This window comes from Equus przewalskii, chromosome 18, assembly GCF_037783145.1.
Source record: "Equus przewalskii isolate Varuska chromosome 18, EquPr2, whole genome shotgun sequence".
In the NCBI taxonomy this organism is placed as follows: Eukaryota; Metazoa; Chordata; class Mammalia; order Perissodactyla; family Equidae; genus Equus; species Equus przewalskii.
In genome coordinates, this window is record NC_091848.1 from 35,948,572 (window position 1) to 35,971,627 (window position 23,056).

The following is a 23,056-nucleotide window of genomic DNA, read 5'->3' on the forward strand; positions in this document are numbered from 1 at the left end:
GATGTCCCCACACTCATTCCTTATATTGGTAATATTTTCTTTTCCTGATCAATATGATTAAGGACTTACTAATTTTATTCAAAGAACTAGTTTTTGGTTTTGTTTGTTTTTGTCTCTATTTCTGTTTTCTTTTTATTGATTTCTGCTTTTATCTTTTTTTTTATTTCCTTTTTTCTGCTTACTTTGTGCATCATTTGCTATTCCTTTCTGTAGTTTCTTAAAATGGAAGCATAGGTCAGGTGTTAGCAAGCTTCCATAGAAGGCAAGGGAGTAAGGATCGTAGGCTTGATGGGCCAGATAGTCTCTACCATAACTACTCATCCTGCCATTGTCGTATGAAAGCAGCCATAGACAGGGAACAGATAGATGTTGCTTTGTTGCAATAAAAATTTATTTACAAAAATGGTCAATGGACCATGGTTTGACCGCTGGTTTAAGTCATTAGTTTTTCTTCTTTCCTCATATAAATGATTAATACTATTTATTTCCCTCTAAATCTGCTTTATCTATATCCCACAACATTTGAACTTTTGATATATATTTTCTGATTTCCCCTGTGATTTTTTTTTGACTCATGAAGTTATCTAGTAATGTTTAATAAGGTTATTTAGTTGTTTAATCTCCAAATATTTGGAGATTTTCTAGATGTCTTCCCATTATTCACTTCTAATTTAATTTTGTTAAAAGAATATATCTGTATAGTTTCAATCCTTTAAGTTTATTGAGATTTGTTTTATGGCCCTGAATACATTCTCTCTTGGTACATGTTTCATGTGCACTTGACAAGAATGTGTATTCTGTTGATGTTAGGTGAGAGTTCTGTAAATGTCAATTAGGTCAAGTGGGTTGGTAGTATTTTTCTAGTCCTCTGTATCTTTACTGATTTTCTGTGTACTTATTCCATCAGTTGAAATCAATAATTTAGATCAGTTATTGAAATTACCAATAATAATAGAATATTTCTCTTTGTAGTTCTATCAGTCTTTACTTCATGTTATTTGAAGCTCTGTTATTAGGGGCATACACGTTTAGGATTGTATGTCCTCTTGATGCACTGATTCTGGAATATCATGAAATGATCTTCTTTATCTCCGGTCTCAGTTCTTCCTTTGAATTCTACTTTAATACTAAAATTGCCACTTAAAAAAAGACTTTATTGAGATATATTTTACATATCATGAAGTTCACCTGTTTCAAATGTACAATTCAGTGATTTTTCGTAACTTTCCTGAGTGGTGCTATCATTACCATAAATCAGTTTCAGAATCTTTTCACTCTCCCAGAAGGTCCCTCATGCCCATTTATAGTTAATCCCCATTCCTACCCCGAGTCTCAGGGAACTCACTTTCTGTCTCTATAAACGTTCCTTTTCTGGACATTTCAGATAATTCAAATCTTACAACATGTGCTCTCTTCTGCCTGGCTGGTTTCACTTAGAGGTTCATCTGTGATGTAGCATGTATCAATAGTTCATTCCTTTTTATTGCTGAAGAGTATTCCATTGTACAATACCACATTTTGTCTATTCATTCACCAGCTAATGGACATCTCCAATTTTGGACTATGATGACTAATTCTCATGCAAATCTTTCTGTGGATATACATTTTTCATTTCTCTTGGGTAAATACCTAGGAGTGGAATTGCTGGGTTGTCTGGTAGTTTTATGTTTAACTTTTCAGGAAACTGCCAAATTGTTTTCCAAAATGGCTGCACAGTTTTACATTCCTGCCGGCAATGTATAAGGATTGCAATTCTCCACCTCCTCATTAACATTCCTTATTGCTTATCTTATTTATTATACTTATTCTAGTTGGTGTGAAATAGTATCTCATTGTGATTTTATTTTTTTCCTATTTATTTTTGTGTGTGTGAGGAAGATTTGCCCTGAGCTAACATTTGTTGCCAATCCTCCTCTTTTTTTTTGCTTGAGGAAGATTAGCCTTGAGCTAACATCTGTGCCAGTCTTACTCTATTTTGTATGTGGGATACCTCCACAGCATGGCTGATGAGTGGAGTGGGTCCGCACCTGGGATCCAAACCCACAAACCCTGGGCTGCTGGATTGGATTGTGGGGAATATTAACCACTCAGACATGGGGCTGGCCCCTCGTTGTGATTTTAATTTGCATTTCCCTAATGACTAATGATGTTGAGCATGTTTTCATTTGCTAAATAGCCATCTGTGTATCTTCTTTGGTGAAATGTATGCTTGTATCCTTTGCCCATTTTTGTATTCAATTGTTTGTCTTCTTATTGGGTTGTAGGAGTTCTTTGTAAATTCTGGATACAAATCCTTTATTGGATATATGTTTGGCAAATATTTTCTCCTAGTCTATTGCTCATCTTTTCATTTCCTTGGTAGTGTTTTTTTTAGTATAGAAGTTTTTGTTTTGATGAAATGAGATTATCAGTGTTTTCTTTTATGGATTATAGTTTTGGTGTTGTATCTAAGAAATCATTGCCTAATCCAAAGTCTCAAAGATTTTTTCCTAGATCTTCTTCTGAAAGTTTTATTGTGAGGTGAGGGTCCAAGGTCATCTTTTTGCATGTGAATATCCAGTTGTCCCAGCACCACTTGATGGACAGACTATTCTTTCCCCAAATAATTGTCCTGGCAGTCTTCTTTTGCTTGGAGTTTGTTGAGCTTCCCCTTCCCTGTGCTATGCCTATAAACTCTCTCTAGCCAGTGAGTTGGAGCACTCATAGGACTCCCCTCGTTTGTTTCCCTACGCTCAGGAATCACTGTCCTGTGCTCCCTTTTGCTCAATATCTGCAAACCATTGTTTCACTATATTTTGTCTGGTTTCATCGCTGATCAAAGGCAGGAGAGTAAATCTGGTCCCCATTACTTCATCATGTCCAGAAGCAGCATTGGTCTCTCTTGTATTTCAGCTTTTTAAAAATATATTTATTTATCTTTTCACTTATTATTCCCTAGGTTTCTTAAAAATAAAAAGCTTGCTTTTATAACTTGGGAAAATACAAATTATTTTTAATTTAAAAAGGAAAAGCAAATGCAGCAGCATCCTGGACATTAGTATCAGCCACACAGTATCAGTATTTTTGAAACTCATAGGTATGAAATTAGAAAATAGCTAATAGAAAATAGCTCTGACTTAGAAAATGTAATTTTAAAAACTATTGTTAATTTTGAGGGTCTCAGTTCTATTTAATTATCTTTTTTTAAAGAATGTAAAATGTGTGGTTTTCTGATTTTAGGCGATTGTGGAAAAATGTGACAGACTCTCTGAGGGAATCTGAAATTGATAAGGCCACTGAGCATAAACGTACCCTGGAAGAACGCCAGAGGACTGAAGAAAGGCATCGAACTGAAACAGGCACACCCTGGAAAACCAAATATTTTATTAAAGAGGTATGTCCTGCATGTCTTCAGACTAAAACTCATTATATACTTAGTGAGAACTTTAGCTTACTAGGCTTTCTTGAATTGTTATCGCTTATACATCTTTATTTCTAAAAACAGTCCAGCTTAAACATGAGCTTTTTCATGGGCTTTTCACAATTTGTCAAAGTAAAATAGTTTACCAACAGTCCAGATGAAATAGATTTGGAGATTTAAATTGGCCACAAATGAAAATGCTGATATACTCTTCAATGACAATCATAGAATGTACAATTTATCATTTATTTCCTTTTGTACCACACTGAAACTCTGTGTTCACTTCCAGAGACCACATTTTAAGGGAGAGATGGTCACACAAAGGATAGTGAAGTGGCTGAAATCTTTGCAACATTTAAGAAGAAAGAATGAAGTTGTTTTTAGCTTGGAAAACATAAAATTGGGGCCATTCATTATAACCTTCAAATATACATAGGCTTATCACATAGAAATTTTTTATCAGTTTGGATAGCAGACATGAGCTAGACCCAAATTACCAGGAAGCAAATTCTGAGTTTAACATAAGAGGGAATTGTATAACAATCAAAAATATCCAATAATAGCCAGAGAGTATATTTTACAGTAAAGTATTCTCATCACTAGACCTATATAAGAGACCATGGCTTATGCAGAAGAGTTGATGTACTGATTTGGCAGTTGGACTAAATTATTTCTGAAGTCTTGTCTAAATTTAAAGATTTTTGTTTTGTTTATCACTTTCTGGTAGAACTCAGAGTAAAGTGACTAATGGACCAGAGCTGACATCAAGAAAAGCTTTCTTGTCTATAGCCAAGTCTAAGGAAGACTAAGGAATCTGGAAAAAGTAATTTGATTAGGATTTTTGCATAGTTATTACCTTCAAAAATCCATAGTTTGTTATAGTAGCTTCGTTACTTTCATTTTTCTAATCTTTGGGTATCTAATATAAATACTAGCTGTTTTCATGGGATAGGAATAATAAAGAGAAAGTAGATTACATCTCTACACTTTTGTATGAAGAAATAAAACTTTGTAATTAATATTCAAAATTAGGGGCCGGCCCTGTGGCTGAGTGGTTAAGTTTGCACTCTCCACTTCGGTGGCCCAGGGTTTTGCTGGTTCGGATCCTGGGCGCGGACATGGCATTGCTCATCAAGCCATGCTGAGGTGGCATCCCACATACCACAACTAGAAGGACCCACAACTAAAAATATACAACTATGTAGCAGGGGGCTTTGGGGAGAAAAAGGAAAAACAAAAACCTTAAAAAAAAAAAAACCTGAGCTCAGAGGAACCAGGGAAAACTAATGGAGGTAGAGTCGGGAAAGAACTAGAAAATAGTATTAAGATACCAGAGATGCTAGTTGAGATGGAGAGAACAGCTGGTACCTTGCTGACTGTTTCTTTGTGCTCCACCTGCCGCCTGTCACTGTAGGTGAAGCTCGATCCTCAGCGTCTTGGCAAAATTGACAGAATTGATTCAAATGACTTCTGCGAAATAAAGTGTTCATGGGGCATCATCTAGGTTCTTCCCAGACCAGAACTTCTCGCCTAATCCTAGCTAAACCACAGGTGTTGTTTGATGTCTTAAGCACAGGGATTTTTTTCCTTCACAAAAACCGTTGTTTTTATATGTGAAAATAGAATTCCATTTCAATGAAGGCATTGCTTCTAGTTTTGGTTACTGCTTCTGAAAATATTAGAGGAATGGTTTTTTAATTTATTTTTCTATTTGTTTCAGGGAGATGGCTGGGTTTATCACAAACCCCTTTGGAAAATAATTCCAACAACGCAACCAGCAGAGTGACACACACTAAGACTCGACCAAATGACATCCTTCTCTGTTTACCCTAAACCCTTCCAGAATGGAGTCATTGCACTGAACGGCCTGCTTCCTGATTGCACAGACTGAAACTAGGTAAACATGAATGTACCTATTAGGGCACCATAGAACTACCGCAAGACCAAAGTGTTGAAGGAGCACGATGGACCTCTCACCAACATGTTCATGTGATGTGAGCAATAGCATCCTAAAACCTTTCACCTGAATTATTAGATGATTGATCTTTTATCCGGTTCCTGCTCCTAAAGCTAAGTTTGAATCCCCTATTTTTGCATGGGAGCAGCAGATAAACACCACAGTGAAAACTCAGTGATTTTGATTTCTTTATGGTGAAAAGTGAAGTCTCTTTCAGAGTTTGTGCTTTGCTTTCTGTCAGTAACTGAAGTATTCACTACTCTTTAAACAAACCAAGAGGAGGAACATGACCCAGAAATGGATTCAGCCATTGTGCCTGAAATCAGTGTTAAAAAAAAATCAACCGGATTGTAGTAATCAGGCCTTCTGTTCCTTCAAAGAGACTGCGTGCCTGTGTCTGAGGAACTTGTCCATTATCCCTCTGTTGGAACTCTTTTAAAAAGCGTATTTATACATTGATTAGAATTATAACCATGGAGAGTTTTTTCTTCTGAGCATTTTAATATACTTGAAAACAACATTGACTTGAAAAATTTCAGAACATTTTTCAATACCTAGTTTTATTAATTATTACACTTGAGAGACAGTTTTTTAAAATATGTTCATGTCAATATGATGAGATTTTGGCCTTTCTCAAGAACTGAGGCATTAAAGAACATAGCAAATATTAAAAATAAAACTGTTACTTTTTTCCTTACCTTTTTTTCATTTGTAGGTTAATATCCAGTATTATGTGCTATCCCTCTGGATAAGTATGCTTAATCTTACCTCTGTTCACTCAAATTTTAAAACAGCTATTCGTATTTGTCAGTAACTCAGAAGTTATATATGTGACTGAGCGCATGTACGGTATGGTCTTACTTTCTTTTCAAGGAAACACAAAAGTGTGTGAAATAAGGAGTGTGAAATAAAATGGTATCAGGAAGTTGTATTCAGGTACAAATCTTTTTTTTAATAAGTCTTTTATTGAGGTTGAAGAATTGCTGGCAATTAAAAGAATAGTATGGCTTTCATCATTCATTTAAGTATTTATTGAGTACCTACTGATGGTGCTCGACACTTGTTACTGCAAGCTACCTTAATTTTCCAAGAGTGGTGCCTTACTCTGTTTCTTCTGATGTGGTCTTCCAATCAGTGTGTGTAACATACCTGGTATTCACCAGCCGTTGTAGGTGGCTGTATCTGTTGCATCATCATAAGAAGTTTAAGCTTTGTGCTCTGATAAATTGTGTTTTATTGAAGGGGTTAATAGGATGAAGACAGCAAAACAATAATTTTTTCAACAAATTGTAAATTATAAGAAAATAATTGGTTTATGTACAACCATTTTAATGATTCCCCTGTTCATTTTTGCTGTGAAATGCACTGAAAAATCTCAGAATGAGTTATAGTTCCTGTGTTGGGAAAATTGAAAAATAATAAAACTAGAGAACAATGATGCCTTTGTCTGTTTTATGAATGGAGAGAAAGTTTATATTTGGAGTTACTGCCCTAGTCATATGAGAGGGACATTGATTCTCTCTTAACTTATCTTCAGGAAGGGAGATAGCGGAGTAAATTTTCTTTTTTTTTTCTTTTGAGGAAGATTAGTCCTGAGCTAACATCTGCTGCCAATCCTCCTCTTTTTGCTGAGGAAGACTGGCCCTGAGCTAACATCCGTACCCATCTTCCTCTACCTTATATGTGGGACGCCTGCTACAGCATGGCTTGACAAGCGGTGCCATGTCTGCACCCAGGATCCGAACCAGCGAATCCCAGGCCGCCGAAGCGGAATGTGCGAACTTAACCACTGTGCCACCTGGTCAGCCCCAGTAAATTTAATAAGAGTTTTTAAAAATTAAAATGTTTTAATTTTCCTATCTTTTAAAAATACTGGAAATAGAGGAAGAATATAAAATAAAACAACAGATTTTTGTTTTGTTCTTTGGACCATTTGAATACCCATTTATTTCTTTGAATTGTTGAGCCATTTTAAGAATTATTGAAATATGATTTTAAAAATTCTTATGAAAAGTAATACATGTGTGAGTAATTGAAATCTCCCCACGTTGTTGAACTGAACTCTTTGACAGGAGTGAAATAATACCACTTTGGGGAATTGTTTTACCCTGTCCCTCTCTTCTTGACATCCCGCTGCAGCATATCCACCTGACAAGAGCTAGAGGCCTTTTCTGTTTTGCTTTCTTTTTATTTATACTTTGTTTATATTTGGCCAGGGAAATGAGCCTTCGTAGCAGTTGACAGATTTGTATTTCTTTCTTTGGGCCAAAGTTGTAAACGTACACTTTCCTTCTGGCTGTTAGGAATTGTGTTAAGAAGTCCAAGACTAGAAATGACAGAAAGAACATGTTCTGGCCATGTATTTAGGCTTTTATTTTTTTACCGTGGTGATGACACTTACTACCCTATACCTTCTGTCAAATATTTGTATTTAAGGGGCCAGCCCAGTGGCACAGCAGTTAAGTTTGCATGCTCTGCTTTGACAGCCTGGGGTTTGCCAGTTCGGATCCTGGGACCTACCCACCACTTATCAAGCCATGCTGTGGCCGGTGTCCCACATCTAAAGTAGAGGGAGATGGGCACAGATGTTAGCTCAGGGTCAATCTTCCTCAGCAAAAGTAAAGAGGAGGGGGCTTGGCCCTGTGGCCAAGTGGTTAAGTTCACGCGCTCCGCTGCAGGTGGCCCAGTGTTTTGTTGGTTCGAATCCTGGGCACGGACATGGCACTGCTCGTCAAACCACGCTGAGGCAGCGTCCCACGTGCCACAACTAGAGGGACCCACAACAAAGAATATACAACTATGTACCAGAGGGCTTTGGGGAGAAAAAGGAAAAAATAAAATCTTTAAAAAATAAATAAATAAAAAATAAAGAGGAGGATTGGTGGCGGCTATTAGCTCAGGCAATCTTCCTCAAAAAAAAAAATTAAAATAAATAAAGATTTTTTTTAAAAAATGATAAGATCTTCCGCAGTTAAAACAAAATAATTGGGGGCCCGCCCTGTGGCACAGCGGTTAAGTTCACACATTCCGCTTCTCAGCGGCCCAGGGTTTGCCAATTCGAATCCCGGGTGCAGACATGGCACCGCTTGGCACGCCATGCTGTGGTAGGCGTCCCGCATATAAAGCAGAGGAAGATGGGCACAGATGTTAGCTCAGGGCCAGGATTCCTCAGCAAAAAAAGAGGAGGACTGGCAGTAGTTAGCTCAGAGCTAATCTTCCTCAAAAAAAACAAAAAACAAAAAAATTGTGTTTAAGCCCATAATCATGTTCCAATTGATTGCATTTTAAATAGACAGTTTTTAAGTTGCCAAAGGTAATTTTAGACTGTGTATTGGGTGAGATATGGCATCTACATATTGATTCAATGAGTTCTGCATGTTGTGACCTACATCCTACTTGTCACCAAAAATAAGAAGAAGAAAAGTATTGAGTCTCTCCTCCTCATAATTCTAGCACTTATACTTTACTCTCACTATAAATATCTGGTACTTGAACCAACTTCTACAAATGGATTCTTAAAGGATTTATTAATTAATTAGGTAAGCCTAAAATTTTCTTAAAAATCCTGCCTGAAGATGAAGGCTAACTTCTATTTAATGTGTTCCACTAGAGAAAGGCAAATTGGTATGATTACTCCAGAATCTACACTTTGGAGGAATTCTTTATAGCTACCGCAGTGACTGCAAGCTGAGTGGTGATTCACCAGAGATAGTAGGAAAGGGAAGAAAAGGTGATTCTACCAAATGGGGATCAAAAAGACAAAGCTCATACGCATGAAGATGAAAATTCTAATAAAATATATGTTCTAGTGGCATAAAATCCCTACTATGTCCAAAAACCAAGCTGCACAAGAGAGTCTTAACATATTACAAAGGCTTTTCACATTGTTTTCCTTTGATGTTCACAACAACCCTGTGAAATTGGAAAGTCAGGGATGGCTGTTCAGACTTTACAGATGAAGAAATTATTGCTCAGAAAGTTTGGTGCTCACTTCACTAGCTAAGCAAGTGAGCTTAGCTAGACCTTCATTCATTCAACAAACATCTGTTGAGTATTGCTTTGGGGCCGGGTGGGGCATTGGACTCTGTTGTGGCAAATAACTGATCCTATTCCTACAGACTTAGATGAGAGAAGAAACTAAAACTTAAATTCCCGAGAATGAGATATTGACACTAGCAAGGCTGTTAGTCTTTCCAAACCCCAGAAGGGCATCGTGGTACCTAGGTACTATGGAAGGCAGAGTTGAGCAGTGAGTCGAAAACAAGAGGATTGGTTCAAAGTCTGCAGAAAGAGCCCCAAACAGTGCAGCCAGGTGAGTAGCCCTTGTTCCACCCTACAAGAGACTCTAGAGAAATTGAACCAGAGAGGGTCCTGATTCAGGAACACAAATAAATTGATAAACTGAAAATGGGGAACAAGTTAAAGTCTACATACTTAAAGGTGAGACTTTCTAGCACTTTCCCCTATTCCATTTCCAAAATATTGGTAGTCAGGCTTATACCCTCAGGCAAGAGATTAAAAGATCCTATTTGGGAGAAAAACTATGGACAAAAAGTCCTTCAGATATATTTGAAGGATCTGCCAATAAAAAATCTCAGTTGATAACTCTGTTAATTACTTTAAAGTACAGCAACTCCCTCAATATAACCCTCCGTCCTCTCACATCACACTACACACATCCAGTCTCCCACAAACACGCTACATATATAAACACGTTACGTCTCATTTTAATATCTAAGGATCAGCAGACGTGAGGAAAGCTTCCAACATGAATAAAAAAAGAGATCAAGGCAAACAGGAAAAAAAGAAGTTAGAGGAAGCAGATAATTCAGTAAATGAGGGGAGATAACTGCAGAAAAAATTCAGTCTTCAGACAGGTGAGATGATCTTGCTTCTCTGAAGCACGAACATAATGCTGTTTTTAAAATGGACTGTTCAGAGAACAAGCACAGGTCTTGGAAGTTAAAAATATGATAGTTCAAATTAAACACTCAAGTTCTGGAAGAAAAAGTTCTTGGCGAATAGAACATAAGGAGAAAAGATGGACGATAGGAGAGAAATGATAAGAAATTAGAGGAACAATCCAGGAAGTCTAACATACAACCAGTGGGAGTTCCAGGAAAAGAAAACTAGTGGAAGGGAAGATGCTGTTTAAAAATATGTATATATTTACAAGAAAATTTCCCAGAACTGAATGACATGAATCCAGTTGAAAATGCCATGCATACCCCACACAATTGGGGAAAAATAAAAGCCCAAACCAAAACACATCATTGTGAAATTTCTTAAGACTAAGGATAAAGAGAAGATTCTAAAAACAGAATGCCATCAGCCTTCTCTGTAACATCACTGAAAGCTAAAAGGCAAAAGAGCAATACCTCCAATTTTGCCTAGAATTTTATTCCCAGCCAAAAGATGAATGCAAAATTTCAAAAAAATTTTATTCCAGCATTTCCTTTTCTGGAAGCTATTAAAGTAGATGCTCCAGCAAAACATAAGAGGAGGGGAAAAAACAGGAATTGGAGAAAAGAGTCAAAGACAGGCATCAACTCTACAATATCTAGACAAATAATCTCCCATGAACTAGCTCCTCCCACAGCTATTTTATCTGTGGACAGCACTGACTGAAGTTCTTTGAACCAACATCTGTCTCACTATAACTGATGTCATTGGTCTCGATTCTAATGGAGTTCATATAAGAGTAGAATCTTTTTTCTTGTACAGAGCAGTACTTCATGTATTTGAATATCAGTTCTCTCAATTTTAATATTCTGGAGTTACTCAGCTGTTCTTCATATGGTAGTGTTTCATCTCATCAGTTTCCTAAGAATGCATCATATATCGGTGTTCTGTGGACTACTTGCAGAAGGCCAGAATATTGCAAGTGGAGTCTTATTTTAGACCCATATGTCTTTCTTCTTTTTAAAGGTTTTGTTAATGTGTAATAGACTTAAAGTAAACATTTTTAAGTGTACAATTTGATAAGTTTTGACACATGTCTACACCCATGAAACATCGCCACAGTCATGATAATGAAAATATGTGTCATTCTCAAAAGTTTACTCTGACCCCTTTCTAATCTCCCCTTCCCACCTCTCTCCTCTCTCCATGTCTTTCCCATTTCCAGGGAACCACTTGTATTGGTGTCCTGAGGCTGCTGTAACAAATTACCACAAACTGAGTGGCTTACAACAACTGAGCTTTATTCTCTGACAGTCCTAGAGGCTAGAAGTCTGAAATCAAGATGGCAGCAGGGCCACGCTCTCTCCAGAGGCTCTAGGGGAGAATCCATTCTTTGCCTCTTCTGGCCTCTGGTATCTTTTGGCATTCTTTGACTTGTGGTCAGGTATTCCAATCTCTGCCTCTGTGATCACTTGCCTCCTCCTCTCTGGGTCTTCTCTTCTGTCTGTCTCACATCTCTCTCTGCCTTCTTCTTACCCTTCACATTGGATTTAAGGCCCACCTGGTTAATCTAGGATGATGATCTCATCTCAAGGTCCTTAATTACATCTGCAAAGACCCTTTTTCCAAGTAAAGTAGCATTCACAGGTTCCGGGAATTGGGACGTGGACATACCTTTTTGGAGACCATCATTTAACCCACTATGTCATTAATTTTCTTTGTGTCACGTAGATTAGTGTGCGTTTTCTAGAATTTTATAAAATGGAATCAAATAGGCCGGCCCCATGGCCAGGTGGTTAAGTTCACGTGCTCTGCTTCAGCGGCCTGGGGTTTCGCCAGTTTGAATCCTGGGTGCGGAAATGGCACTGCTTATCAAGCCATGCTGAGGTGGCATCCCACATGCCATGACTAGAAGGACCCACAACTAAAAGTATACAACTATGTACCGGGGGGCTTTGGAGAGAAAAAGGAAAAATAAAATCTTTAAAAAAAACAAAAAGGGAATCAAATAGTATTGTCTATTTGGGGAGGGGGTCTGGCTTATTCTCTCAGAATAAAGGAATGAGCATAATTACTTTGCTGATTATTTTGCATAGTTATTTTATCCATGTTGTTTCATGTATCAATAGTTCATCCCTTTTTACTGTTGAATAGATCCATTATTTGGATTATACCACAGTTTGTTTATCCATTCACTGGTTGGTTGATAGATGTCTGCAGCCACGTCCCTAGCCCCTCCTCCCTCAAGTGGAAGAGAAAGAACATCTGCTCCTGCTCGCCGGCTTTCAGAAGAAGCTGAGTCAGACACTCTCCGTGCCTCAGTGAGAGTTTGGCGCTAGAGCTCTGTCCCAACCACTGCTCTGCTGCTAACCAGTTGTTAGAAGTGACTGTGGGCAAGGTTGACTGCCTCTCCGGGCTTCTCTGTCCTCATCAGAAAAATGAGGGGGTTGGATTAGAGGACCTCTGAGATAATCCCATACCTGTGATCTCCAGTTTAGGTTATTTATAATGGAAAACAACTCAAGAGGAAAAAGAAGTGGCCTCCACTCCCGTTCCCCTCCGGTCTGAAGTGGGTGGTTTCTGGAATTAATCTGCTGACTCAGACCTCTGCAGCTTCAGCACTTTTCCGACCTAACAAAGGGGAGGGCTGAGGAGGGTACGGTGGCTCAGAGCCACCCGCTCCCTGGTAGAAGCAGAGCTCTGACTGATGAGGGCCTGGCTGTAGAAAGGGACACAGTGACTCCTGCTGGAGGGGGACAGGGTTTCTCTTGGCCTGATTGTTACAGTAAGAGCTACAGTGGGCAGGAGCCTGGCTCTCTTGCCTGACTGGCTTAATAAGTAAAAGTGCTGTTTGTTATTACTTGTTTGCTTGTTTTGTTTTGTATGCTCTGCCCCTCCCCCCACTCATTCATTAATTCAGCAGACCTGTGTGCACACCTGCTGTATCCTGAGCACTGGGAACATGAAGAGGAGTAAGGCCCTGCCCCAGCTCTCACTGAGTTCCCTGGCCCAGGAGAGGACACTGACTCATCAAGTTAGTAAACAAAATGAGAAGTGCCAGAACAGAAAAAAGCCAGCCTTCAATGCAGGGGGCTAATGAGTGTGTGGGAAGGAGGGCACAGGAAACCCCAAGTCGGGAAAGTAGAACTGGTCTCAACACAATGCAAAGCAGATTCAGTATAAGTTTATTTACTTAAAATTATGCCTAGGATTTAGAAATTCGTTTATTGTTCTACAGATGTCAATAAAAAAGGTAAAATAGGAAAAACCAATTTAAAAGGTCTCCAAAAGTGATCAGTCACAGTCCATGTCTCTTGCCTATTTCTTGCTCACCTTTCTGAATGTGTTGCACAGGCCGCTTCTCGGGCAGAGGTAAGATCCCGGGTGCCGCTCCCTGTCTCCTGCCACCACTTAATTCCTGCTCCTGAGTGTCAGCATTCACAGCCCTGCCCTCGCCTTGCTTTGCTGCCCTGGGAACCACTGCTGTCTGAGGGGTGGCTGGCTGGTTGGCTGAAGTAGGATCCCCTCAGGAGGGCTGTGCCTCTGATAAGTGACAACAAAGGTGTTCCCCTGCGGCAGTCAGCATAGCATGGGGCAAATGGTAGCAGAAGTTTCGAGTAGAAGATTCCATCTAAGACGTAAGTGTTTAAAACTGATTCCTGGTGATTTAAGTTTTCTCACAAATACAGCCTTCCTCTCGCCTCCACTTATATCATCCATAAGAGACACACTTTAAACATAAAGACACAGACAGGTTGAAGGTAAATGAATGGAAAAAGATCTACCATGCAAGCAATAAGCATTAAATAGCTGGTGTGGTCATATTAATACCAGACAAAATAGACTTCAAGACAAAGAGTATTAGCAGACATAGATACTAAATAATGATAAAAATGTCAATTCCATTAGAAAGACGTAACAATTGTAAATGTGTATGTACCTAATATACAATTTCAAGATACATGAAGGAAAACTTGACATAATTAAAGGGAGAAACAGACAATTCCACAATTATAGTTGGAAATTTAACACTCCTCTCACAGTAACCAATTGAACAACCAGACAAAAAAAAATCAGTAAAGCCATACATGACCTGAACAACACTCTCAATCTCCGTGACCTAATTGATATTCACTGCCCACTATAAACCACAACTGCAGAATACAGGGTTTCAAGTGCGCATGGGACATTCACCAACTTGGATACTTGCTGGGCCATAAAACAAGTCTCAATAAATTTAAAAGGATTGAATTCCTACAGATTATGTTCCCTTCCTAAAACATAATTAAATTAGACAACAGTAACAAGATATCTACGAAAACTCAAAATATTTGGAAATTAAACAACACATTTCTAAACAATCTATGAGTCAAAGAAGAAATCACAAGAGAAATTAGAAAATGTTTCTAAGAAAATAATAAAGAAAAACATCATATGGAAATTTGTAGAATATAGGTAAAGCAGTTCTTAGAGGGAATTTTATACCTGTAAATGCTTCAAATTTCTTTAAATTACTAAGAAAGTTTTAATGTCAGTAATTCAAGGTTCCACCTCAAGAAACTAAAAAAAGAAGTAAACCCAAGATAAGCAAAAAGAAGAAAATAATAAAGAACAGAAATTAACATAGAGAAAGCAGACAAACCAGAGAGAAAATTACCAAAGCCAGAAGTTGGTTCTTTGTAAAAAGAGCAACAAAATTGTTAAGCCCCAGTTCAGTGGACCAAGAAAAAGTGAAGAGAACATAAGTTATAGAACACAAATATCAGGGGGAAAAAAGGAGTTACAGACCCTACATTAATGAGGCCAGGATTACCTGAATATCAAGACCTGACAAAGAAATTACAGAAAAAGACAAGTATAGACCAATATCCCTCGTGAATAGAGATGCAGAATACTTAATTAGTTAGGTCTGTTAAAAGATGGGCTAAAAGTAGTTGAATTTTTTCTGGAGACAGACTCAGTTCAATATATGGACGAAGCCAAACTAAGCAAAGAAGAAATGGTTCTCTCAGAAGGTGGTAAAGAACAAGTAATAAAAACAAATAAAGAGATTAAAACACCAATGAGATGACCTTTTTCCCTCTCCAACTGATAGAGATTTTAAAAACAATGACTGCTGTTAGTGAGGGGAAATGTGCATTCTCAAACATTATTGGTGAGAATGTCACCTGGCACAACCTTGTGGAGGATGGTTTGGCAATGCCTATTAAAAGTAGGGATTCGGGCCTTGCATCTTCCATTCTCAGACCCAGCTTCCTATCATAGGAGAAGGGCAAGTTCAAGCGAGCTTGATGTTCACAGTACAGTACTGGATGAAAAAGAGCAGGTTTCATACAAAACATTGTATAAAACATGATCCTATTTTTATGAACTATCTATATGTCCATGGGGGGAAAACTGTTCAAAAATATAAATAGTGATTGTTTCTGATCTTGGTATTCTGGATGATTTTTATTTTTTTCTTTTTGCTTGTTGGTATTTCCTGAATTTAAAAAATGATGAGATACATTGTTTCTGTAGCAAGAAAGACATTAAAAGTCATTAACATAGTGTGATTCTCGTCCATGGTATTGTTTACAAACACTAGTCTTCATGACCCTGTGGTAGGTGTACTGGCAGGAAGTTTAAGCATCAGGTAGAAAGTTGGACTTGATGACTTCTGAAGTCCCTAAAATCATCTAATTGTGATTTTATATTTTTGTGCATATACACATCACTACATATATGATTCTGTATATGTTGGTACAAGTCTATGTGTCTGTGAATATGTTAGTCATGTCTTTTTAGTCTATATTTTTGATGCTTTGAGATTTTGGGGTCTTGCTGATCCTTGAGAGACTGCCCCTCCCAGGGCTAGCTAATTCCTAGCACACCTTTCATAGTCAAACCAACCAATCCAGAGCCCATACTCCCAACCACTTCCTTTATGGGATCTTACACTCTAGGCCACAATTCCCCTTCTCTAACCACCCCAGGGCCAGCTACCAAACAACCAGGGACAGCCACTACACCCAGAGCCTGCTGAAGTTATTCAAACTAGCCAATCCTAACACTGCTTACCTTCCCTGGCCCACTTCTTCCCACAGAGATCACAGTAAAGGCTTGTGCCCATGTTTTGCCCTATTACTCTGCTTCCCTGTGTGGTCCCCATGCCTGGTACGCCAAGCTTCCTGCTTCTAAGGATCTATGAGTATAAAAACTTCTTCCACAGGCCAGCCCCATGGTGTAGTAGTTAGTTCGGCAGGCTCCACTTCGGTGGCCCAGGTTTGTGGGTTCAGATCCCGGGCACAGACCTACACCACTTGTCACCCAGGCTGTGGTGGTGACCCACATACAAAATAAAGGAAGATTGGCACAGATGTTAGCTCAGGGCTAATCTTCCTCAGAAAAAAAAAAACCATAAAACCTTTTTCCTTCATAACAGTCATTTCCCTGTCTGCATGTCTTACCATAGATGATCAAAACAAATCCTGACTACGCTTAAAAGAGTGAATATATATGTATGTCTCTAGATCTCTTCTACTACTCGTTTCATTCACTATAAACAAACATAATTGGATGAAATTTTGTTCTGGCAGGAACACTATAACCCATAGGCCGGTTTCCCCCAAATGGGTTCCATTTTATCCTTCTCAGAGCAGAGTCTCTACATACTTGTTTAGGGGGAAGGGGGCACGGAAGAAGAAGAATTATGACTGTGAACTCCTAGAAAAAAAAAATCTTCCAAAATAAAACACCCAAATGGATTTAAAATGATTTTGAAGAAGAAAATAAAACAAAAACACACACATAAAAACACCTCTCAGGGGCTGGCCCCGTGGCCGAGTAGTTAAGTTCGCGAACTCCACTGCAGGCGGCCCAGTGTTTCATTGGTTCGAATCCTGGGCGCCGACATGGCACTGCTCATCAAACCACGCTGAGGCAGCGTCCCACATGCCACAACTAGAAGGACCCACAACTAAAAATACACAACTATGTACCCGGGGGGCTTTGGGGAGAAAAAGGAAAAAAATAAAATCTTAAAAAAAAACAAAACAAAACACCTCTCAGAATCATGTAATAAATCCTTCGTAACTTTTAGGCAGCCTAGCTTTCCAACAAAGATCGGGTGGTCTGACCTCTTATGAATACCAAAGAAAATTCTCCATTTCTAGAGTGTCAACTGCCAGGGTGCAAAGTACCCTTATAGGTAAGCTGTTACCCATATGTACAATATTAGTTGAAAGGTGCCACAAGACTCATCCGTCCCAAAATACCTGGCCAATGACCTGCCACAGTGCTTGCTCCCAACCTATCTGGTTTGAGTTTCCTAGTTGTAAACAACTATTTGCTTCGGAAGACCTCTATCAGAGCGTGTTTAAGTCATCTGGAGGGGAGAACTATATCTATCCTGTAGTGGCTCTTTGGATTTTGGGCTGTTGAAGAGTCCAGTAGCTGGCTTGCTGTAGGACTTGGGGGAGTTTCCCAAGCCGTAGGGGTTCTGCTGATTCTGGGTGCGTATTCCAGTCTTCTCCGCGGGTGGACAACCATGAAACAGTTTGATGATCTCCTAGGCAGACATTGAGACTGCCTGGGACAGGGCAGATGCTTAATATTTATTACATGTTTAGTTGAATAGATGAGAGTTTCACTGTGTCAGTTACAGCTCTGTGCTACATAGAACAGAAACCAAGTCTAGTCATATTAAGCAAATAGAGAAAATCCTGGAAGGATATCAGGAGTTTACGGAATTAAGGCTGGTGATGCAAGCACAGAAAGTCGCAGAATCAAGGTAATTCTGGAGACTTGGCACAGAACCCACAGGAAATTCATGGGTTGCAAACAATCTGGCCCTAGCACCACCACTGGCCCAATGATGTCTCCAACCTCCAGCATCTGTTCTGACTCAAGATTCAAAATCCTGTGAGTTTTAGAGTCTGAGTGGCTGAGTTGAAATAATTTGTCCAGAGGTAGTAAAAGAAGGATCTGAGCTCTTCAGCTATAATGGGAGGCTGCAATAGAAAGCACACACTAAGAATTGCTCTCCAATCAAGGCCTCACACAATGGGGAATTTGCCCAAAAGGAAGATAGTGGTACCAACAGGAAGGGGGCAAATTACATATTGTGCTGTGAACTAGGACAGATGTCATCCACACTGAAACTAAAATGAGAGAGGGAGTGGAGCTGGAGATGGTCACTGATCAAGGTTGAAAGAGAAGGGTGTAGTTTCACAGGAAATGGAAGAATGTCACCTTCACAGATCCTGGGTGGCTGGCCAGGCACAGGAGGAGAATCCTGGGGAGGGGGGAACAGAACCTGGATGGTGGGGAGCAGAGAATAGGTGTTTCATGTAGTTCATAGGCTAACACAGCTCAATAAATATTTGTTAAATTGATGACAAAATGGAAACCTAAATCATGCTCTTTAGATGTAAGAGGCTGAAGTTCCTCTGGCTGGCTGAAGAGGGGAAAGTGTCCCCACAGAGGGTGACATCCTTAGAGCCAGCCTGGCTAGTCACCCCTGCTCCTGAGACTTTTCCCATTCACTCCCAGCAGGTGACCTCTGGCCTTCCCCTGTCTGAATCAGAAGAATGGGGAGAACCTGTATCCAAAATCTCCATGGAGTTAGCCTTGGGCTTTCCCAGATTTAGCCAGACTGGGATGACTTGGCCTTCATAGCCCAAGGCAATGTGCCTTTCTCCCTGGGTTTTCAGGTGAGGAATCAACTCTCCATTTCTGCCAATTATTTGCCTCCTTTTCCAGAAGAATCTCTCCTCTTCCTCTCCCCCATGCAGAGCAGTATGGCCAAGAGCTTGGCTTCTGGGTGTCCTATAAATCTGGGTTTGAATCTCAGGTCTTCTCCTTATTTGCTGGCTGTACGACCTTGTCAAATATTACTCAGGCCCGCTTCTTCATCCATGAAAGGAAGAAAATTATGCCTGTCTTGCAGGGGCATTTCATGAAAATGTATGCAAAGTGCCAAGCACATAAGAACCTGCAGGGCAGAGGGTCCAAGAGGTGGACCCATTAAAAAGTTCAAGATACTCTTCTCCCACCCCAGGCTTTTTACATAAACACTAGTTATCGTCTTGTAATCAAAAAGATTCTGTTAGCCTGTAGGCAGCCTCAAGGGTAAGACATATTATCTAGTGGATACAAATAGCAATTTTTGAGAGATGTATTATTTTGTAATTGAGCAGAAATAATTTCTCAGGTACTATCAGAGCTTAAATGAAATTTTCCTTAAAATCTTCCAATTCCTATTTAGCCTAAGGAAATACCTGGCTGAGTATACAAAGATGTTATATGGAAGGATGGTTACTGCAGTGTTGTTTATAAAAGTAAAACTTAGAATCAACTTAACTTATAACTCTAGAGGATTCTAAGGTTAAATAAATTACAGTAATTTTTTATAGTAGAACTCTGTCTAGCCTTTAAGAAGATTCTGTAGAAATATTTTTAATCACCAAGAAAGGTGTTCTTGCTGTATTTTAAATAAATTTAAAACAGCATTATAGTGTGATTTCATTTTTATTATATTTATGTATGATATTTGAAGTGATATTTATATACAAAATATTAACGTGCTTATCTTTGGGTGTGGGAGTATTGACAGCTTTTATTTTTAGGCATAACTATTTTCTAATTTTCCCACAATGAACATGTATTATATAAATATAAAATAGGGGAAAATGATCATCTGATCCTTTTTGCCCTGATTTTAGACTCTTCAAGCACCCTTTTGATTTTCCAGATTTGGTTCCTCAAGGTCATCTCCTAAGGAGATACAGGGACAAAGTTAAATCCAGCTGAACAACTTAAAATGGATATTAAAGGCAGTCTTGAATTTTTTTTCCCCATAAGAAAGTGGTATGAATGAAGGGGAAACAGATGCCCCTACTCTGTTTCAGTTTTCTTCTTGTTTTAGTAACCGCAGAGAGCACCATGGCTTCCCCTCGGTGACGGCTTTGTAAAGCCCTGTGCCCTTTTCTTTGCTTCTCCTCACTGCAGAGTGAGATACTCAAGACACCAGGCCAGAGCAATTGTCCTGATGGCTCCAGGACCTACTTTCCTGGGTATCTCAAAACTGGGAAAGGGCACAGGATGATGGATACAAATCTGTCCCTGGAAAGATATCTATCCTTTCTGTGATAAATTAATGAAATAGTCTTCTGATTTAAAAATGTATCTCCTGAGATTTGCCTAGCATGAATAATCCCTCACAAATGGATAAAACACCTTTAAACATTTATTGAGTAAATGTCCTAGGTTTGGTAAGAGAAAATAATAAGAACATAGGGTTCTTGCCTTAAAGGAGTCCAAAGTCTAGTTGGGGCAACAGGCATATAAATAAATAATTGTAAAATAATAGGAGAAAGGTCATAACCAATTTATGAATAAAGTGATATTAGCGGTTGGACCTGATAAGTTAAGGTTTTAGAGATGAAGGGGAAATTCCCACCAGGCCAGAGAAAGCATTCCAGGAGGAGGAGGAAATTGTGTCACAGCTTGAAATAAGCTAAGTATTTGGGCAGCAAGATCAGTTTCTCTCCTTGAAAAACTGATGACCACACTTTGTATAGAAGGTACCTCCAGGTACCACAGTCTAGTACACCCAGGGAGCGTTTCCCATCAGGTTACCATAGTGAATGCTCGTCAAGGAACTAGGGTCCGATAATTCAACGAGACGCCTGTAGAAAATTACCAGACATCTTCAGGGCTTCTTGAGACACTCAGAACTACTTCAGCCAAGCGCTTCACTTCTCTCTAACACTTGCAAGTGTTACTTTTTGCTGATTGTGTTACTCAACCTGATAAAAGTTAATAATTTATGCCGTTCTGATCTTTCTGGGGGTAAAAAATGGAACTAATAATGGCAGGCAAAACAAGAGGCCAAGAGAGAGGTCAGACCGCGGCCTCCGATTTCTTCTAAGCTCCAAATTTCCTTCAAGTGATCACCAACCTGAATGGTTCCAATACCTACTCTGGTCTTCACTTTTCCCTTGACTCTCTCTCTCTTCTCTCCCTCCATCAGTTCGCCCGAATTTCTGGGTCTCCCGGATAGCAGCTGATCAGTGCCTTTGCAGACCCGCCTTTCCCCAGAAACCCCAGCTCCAAGCCCAGCCGCAACCTGGGAGCCCTCTCGCTGGGCGCTGCCTCGTGCAGGGCGGGGCGGGGCGGGGCGGAGGGGCGGGTCCTGGCGGGGCAGCCGCGGATGGAGGGGCGGGGCTGGCCGGGCGCGGCGGCGCAGGCGCACTGGGTCCGCCGCGCCAAACTGCAGCCATGGAGCAGGCACCTCCCGACCCCGAGCGGCGGTTGCAGCCGGCGCCCCTGGAGCCGCTGGGTCACCCCGACGCTGGGCTGGAGGCTGTGGTCGGTGAGGAAGTGGAGGGGGCCCGGGACGAGGGCTCCGGGGACGGCACGGTGAGGAGAAGGGTCGGCGGGGGCCGCGGGGCCTGCGTCGGGGCCTAGCGGGCGGGCTGGGCTCGTCTGGCGGGGGCCAGCGATTCGGCCAGGGGCGCCCCGCGGTGACGAGGAAGGGCCGGGGCCGCAGGTGCAGCGAGGGGGAGGCTCAGTGGAAGGAGGGGTGCTGGATAGGGGCGAGCGCGGGCGCCGCGGGACCAAGGGGAAGGGTGGAGAGGGCGGCGGCTGGGGAGGGAGGGCATCTGTGGGTGCGCGTCCGCGGGCGTGGAGGCGGGGGCCCTGGACAGGCCACGCTGGAGCAGGTGCAGTGTTCAGAGGTCGGGGAACCCGGAGGTTTGACCTGAAGAGGAGCGCTGATGTCTCTGGCAGTCTGGGAAGGGGTTGTGCAGGGGAGATGGCTTAACCGGGACACCATGGCGGGTGGACAGCGGTGTTTGAAAAGGAAGAGAATGGGGGACTTGAGGAACAAGCCTGGGGCAGTAAGGATGGTTGGCCTGGTACCACCGTCAGGAAATTGAAGAAAGTGTCTGATTTAAGAAGAGGTACAAGTGAAAAAAACATTTTAAAACTGTTTATTTGGCTGTAATTTCTTCATTTGGGGGTCAGTGCCGCAGTTCCCATTGGAGACTTGTCATCAGGATCCCCTGGACCTGCCTTGTGAAGCCCCTGGTAATTAGTGATTTTCATTTGCTGGAGGAAAGGAGAAAATGCATCATTTTATGTTTGTAATTGATTTCATTCCCAAGTGTGTAGACCAGGTTAAATTGAAGCGTTTCAGAAACTAGCGCTCCACATCATACCGCGCTGCCCAGTGTGCATTGCTCATCCCTTTTGCTTCCTTTTTTCTGGAACAGGTGTTACTGTTAATATAAAACTGCCTATCCTTATGATAGACGGATAAAGAGTAGTTAGAGTTGTTTGCTGGATGCGATTAGAAAGACTCAACTTTACGTTCAGAGACCTGATAACCAGGAACTTCAACACAGGAGTTGAAGGTTTTGCCTTCTTAGGGAAATGTCAAGGTATATATATATAGGGTAGTAGTAAAACACAAAATTCGACTGAGTAAATTTCAAAGATCTTACTGGCTTTATTCAATGATTCATGAATTGGGCAGCTTCTCACCCAGCAGATAGAAAGGAGCTGTACAAAGTGGAAGGCTTTCATAGGCAGATCGGAGCGGGACAAGGAAGTTATACTAGCAAAAGAGTGAATTGGTTATGTCAAGATCCCCTTCCTTTAGGGGACGATAGGAGTCCATCAGGCAGATTACATCGCTGGTGCTGACCAGGTGGTTCCCGTTGACTGTTTAAGATTCCATTCCTGGGAGAGGCTGAAACTGTAATTAAGGTAGATATTAAGTCTGGGCTTGGTGACATGGGGCTTAGCATAGG

At 40.5% G+C, this 23,056-nt stretch overlaps 2 protein-coding genes across 5 annotated transcripts in view; both read left to right on the forward strand.

Annotated features, from left to right (window-relative positions):
- Positions 1-6,795, forward strand: part of OSBPL11 (oxysterol binding protein like 11) — an 82,231-nt gene extending 75,436 nt beyond the window's left edge. For all 3 annotated transcript variants that reach the window (XM_008518377.2, XM_070583635.1, XM_008518380.2), the window contains 2 exons: positions 3,220-3,373; positions 5,121-6,795. In XM_008518377.2, coding sequence (XP_008516599.2) covers positions 3,220-3,373; positions 5,121-5,186 — 220 coding nt within the window. In that variant the 3' untranslated portion in view covers positions 5,187-6,795. The remainder of the gene's footprint in view (positions 1-3,219; positions 3,374-5,120) is intronic.
- Positions 6,796-21,425: 14,630 nt separating this feature from the next.
- Positions 21,426-23,056, forward strand: part of SNX4 (sorting nexin 4) — a 59,209-nt gene continuing 57,578 nt past the window's right edge. The window contains exon 1 of one of the 2 annotated variants that reach the window (XM_070583636.1): positions 21,426-21,662. In XM_070583636.1, the coding sequence (XP_070439737.1) occupies positions 21,522-21,662 (141 nt within the window). In that variant the 5' untranslated portion in view covers positions 21,426-21,521. The remainder of the gene's footprint in view (positions 21,663-23,056) is intronic. The other variant, XM_070583637.1, reaches the window with a different exon arrangement.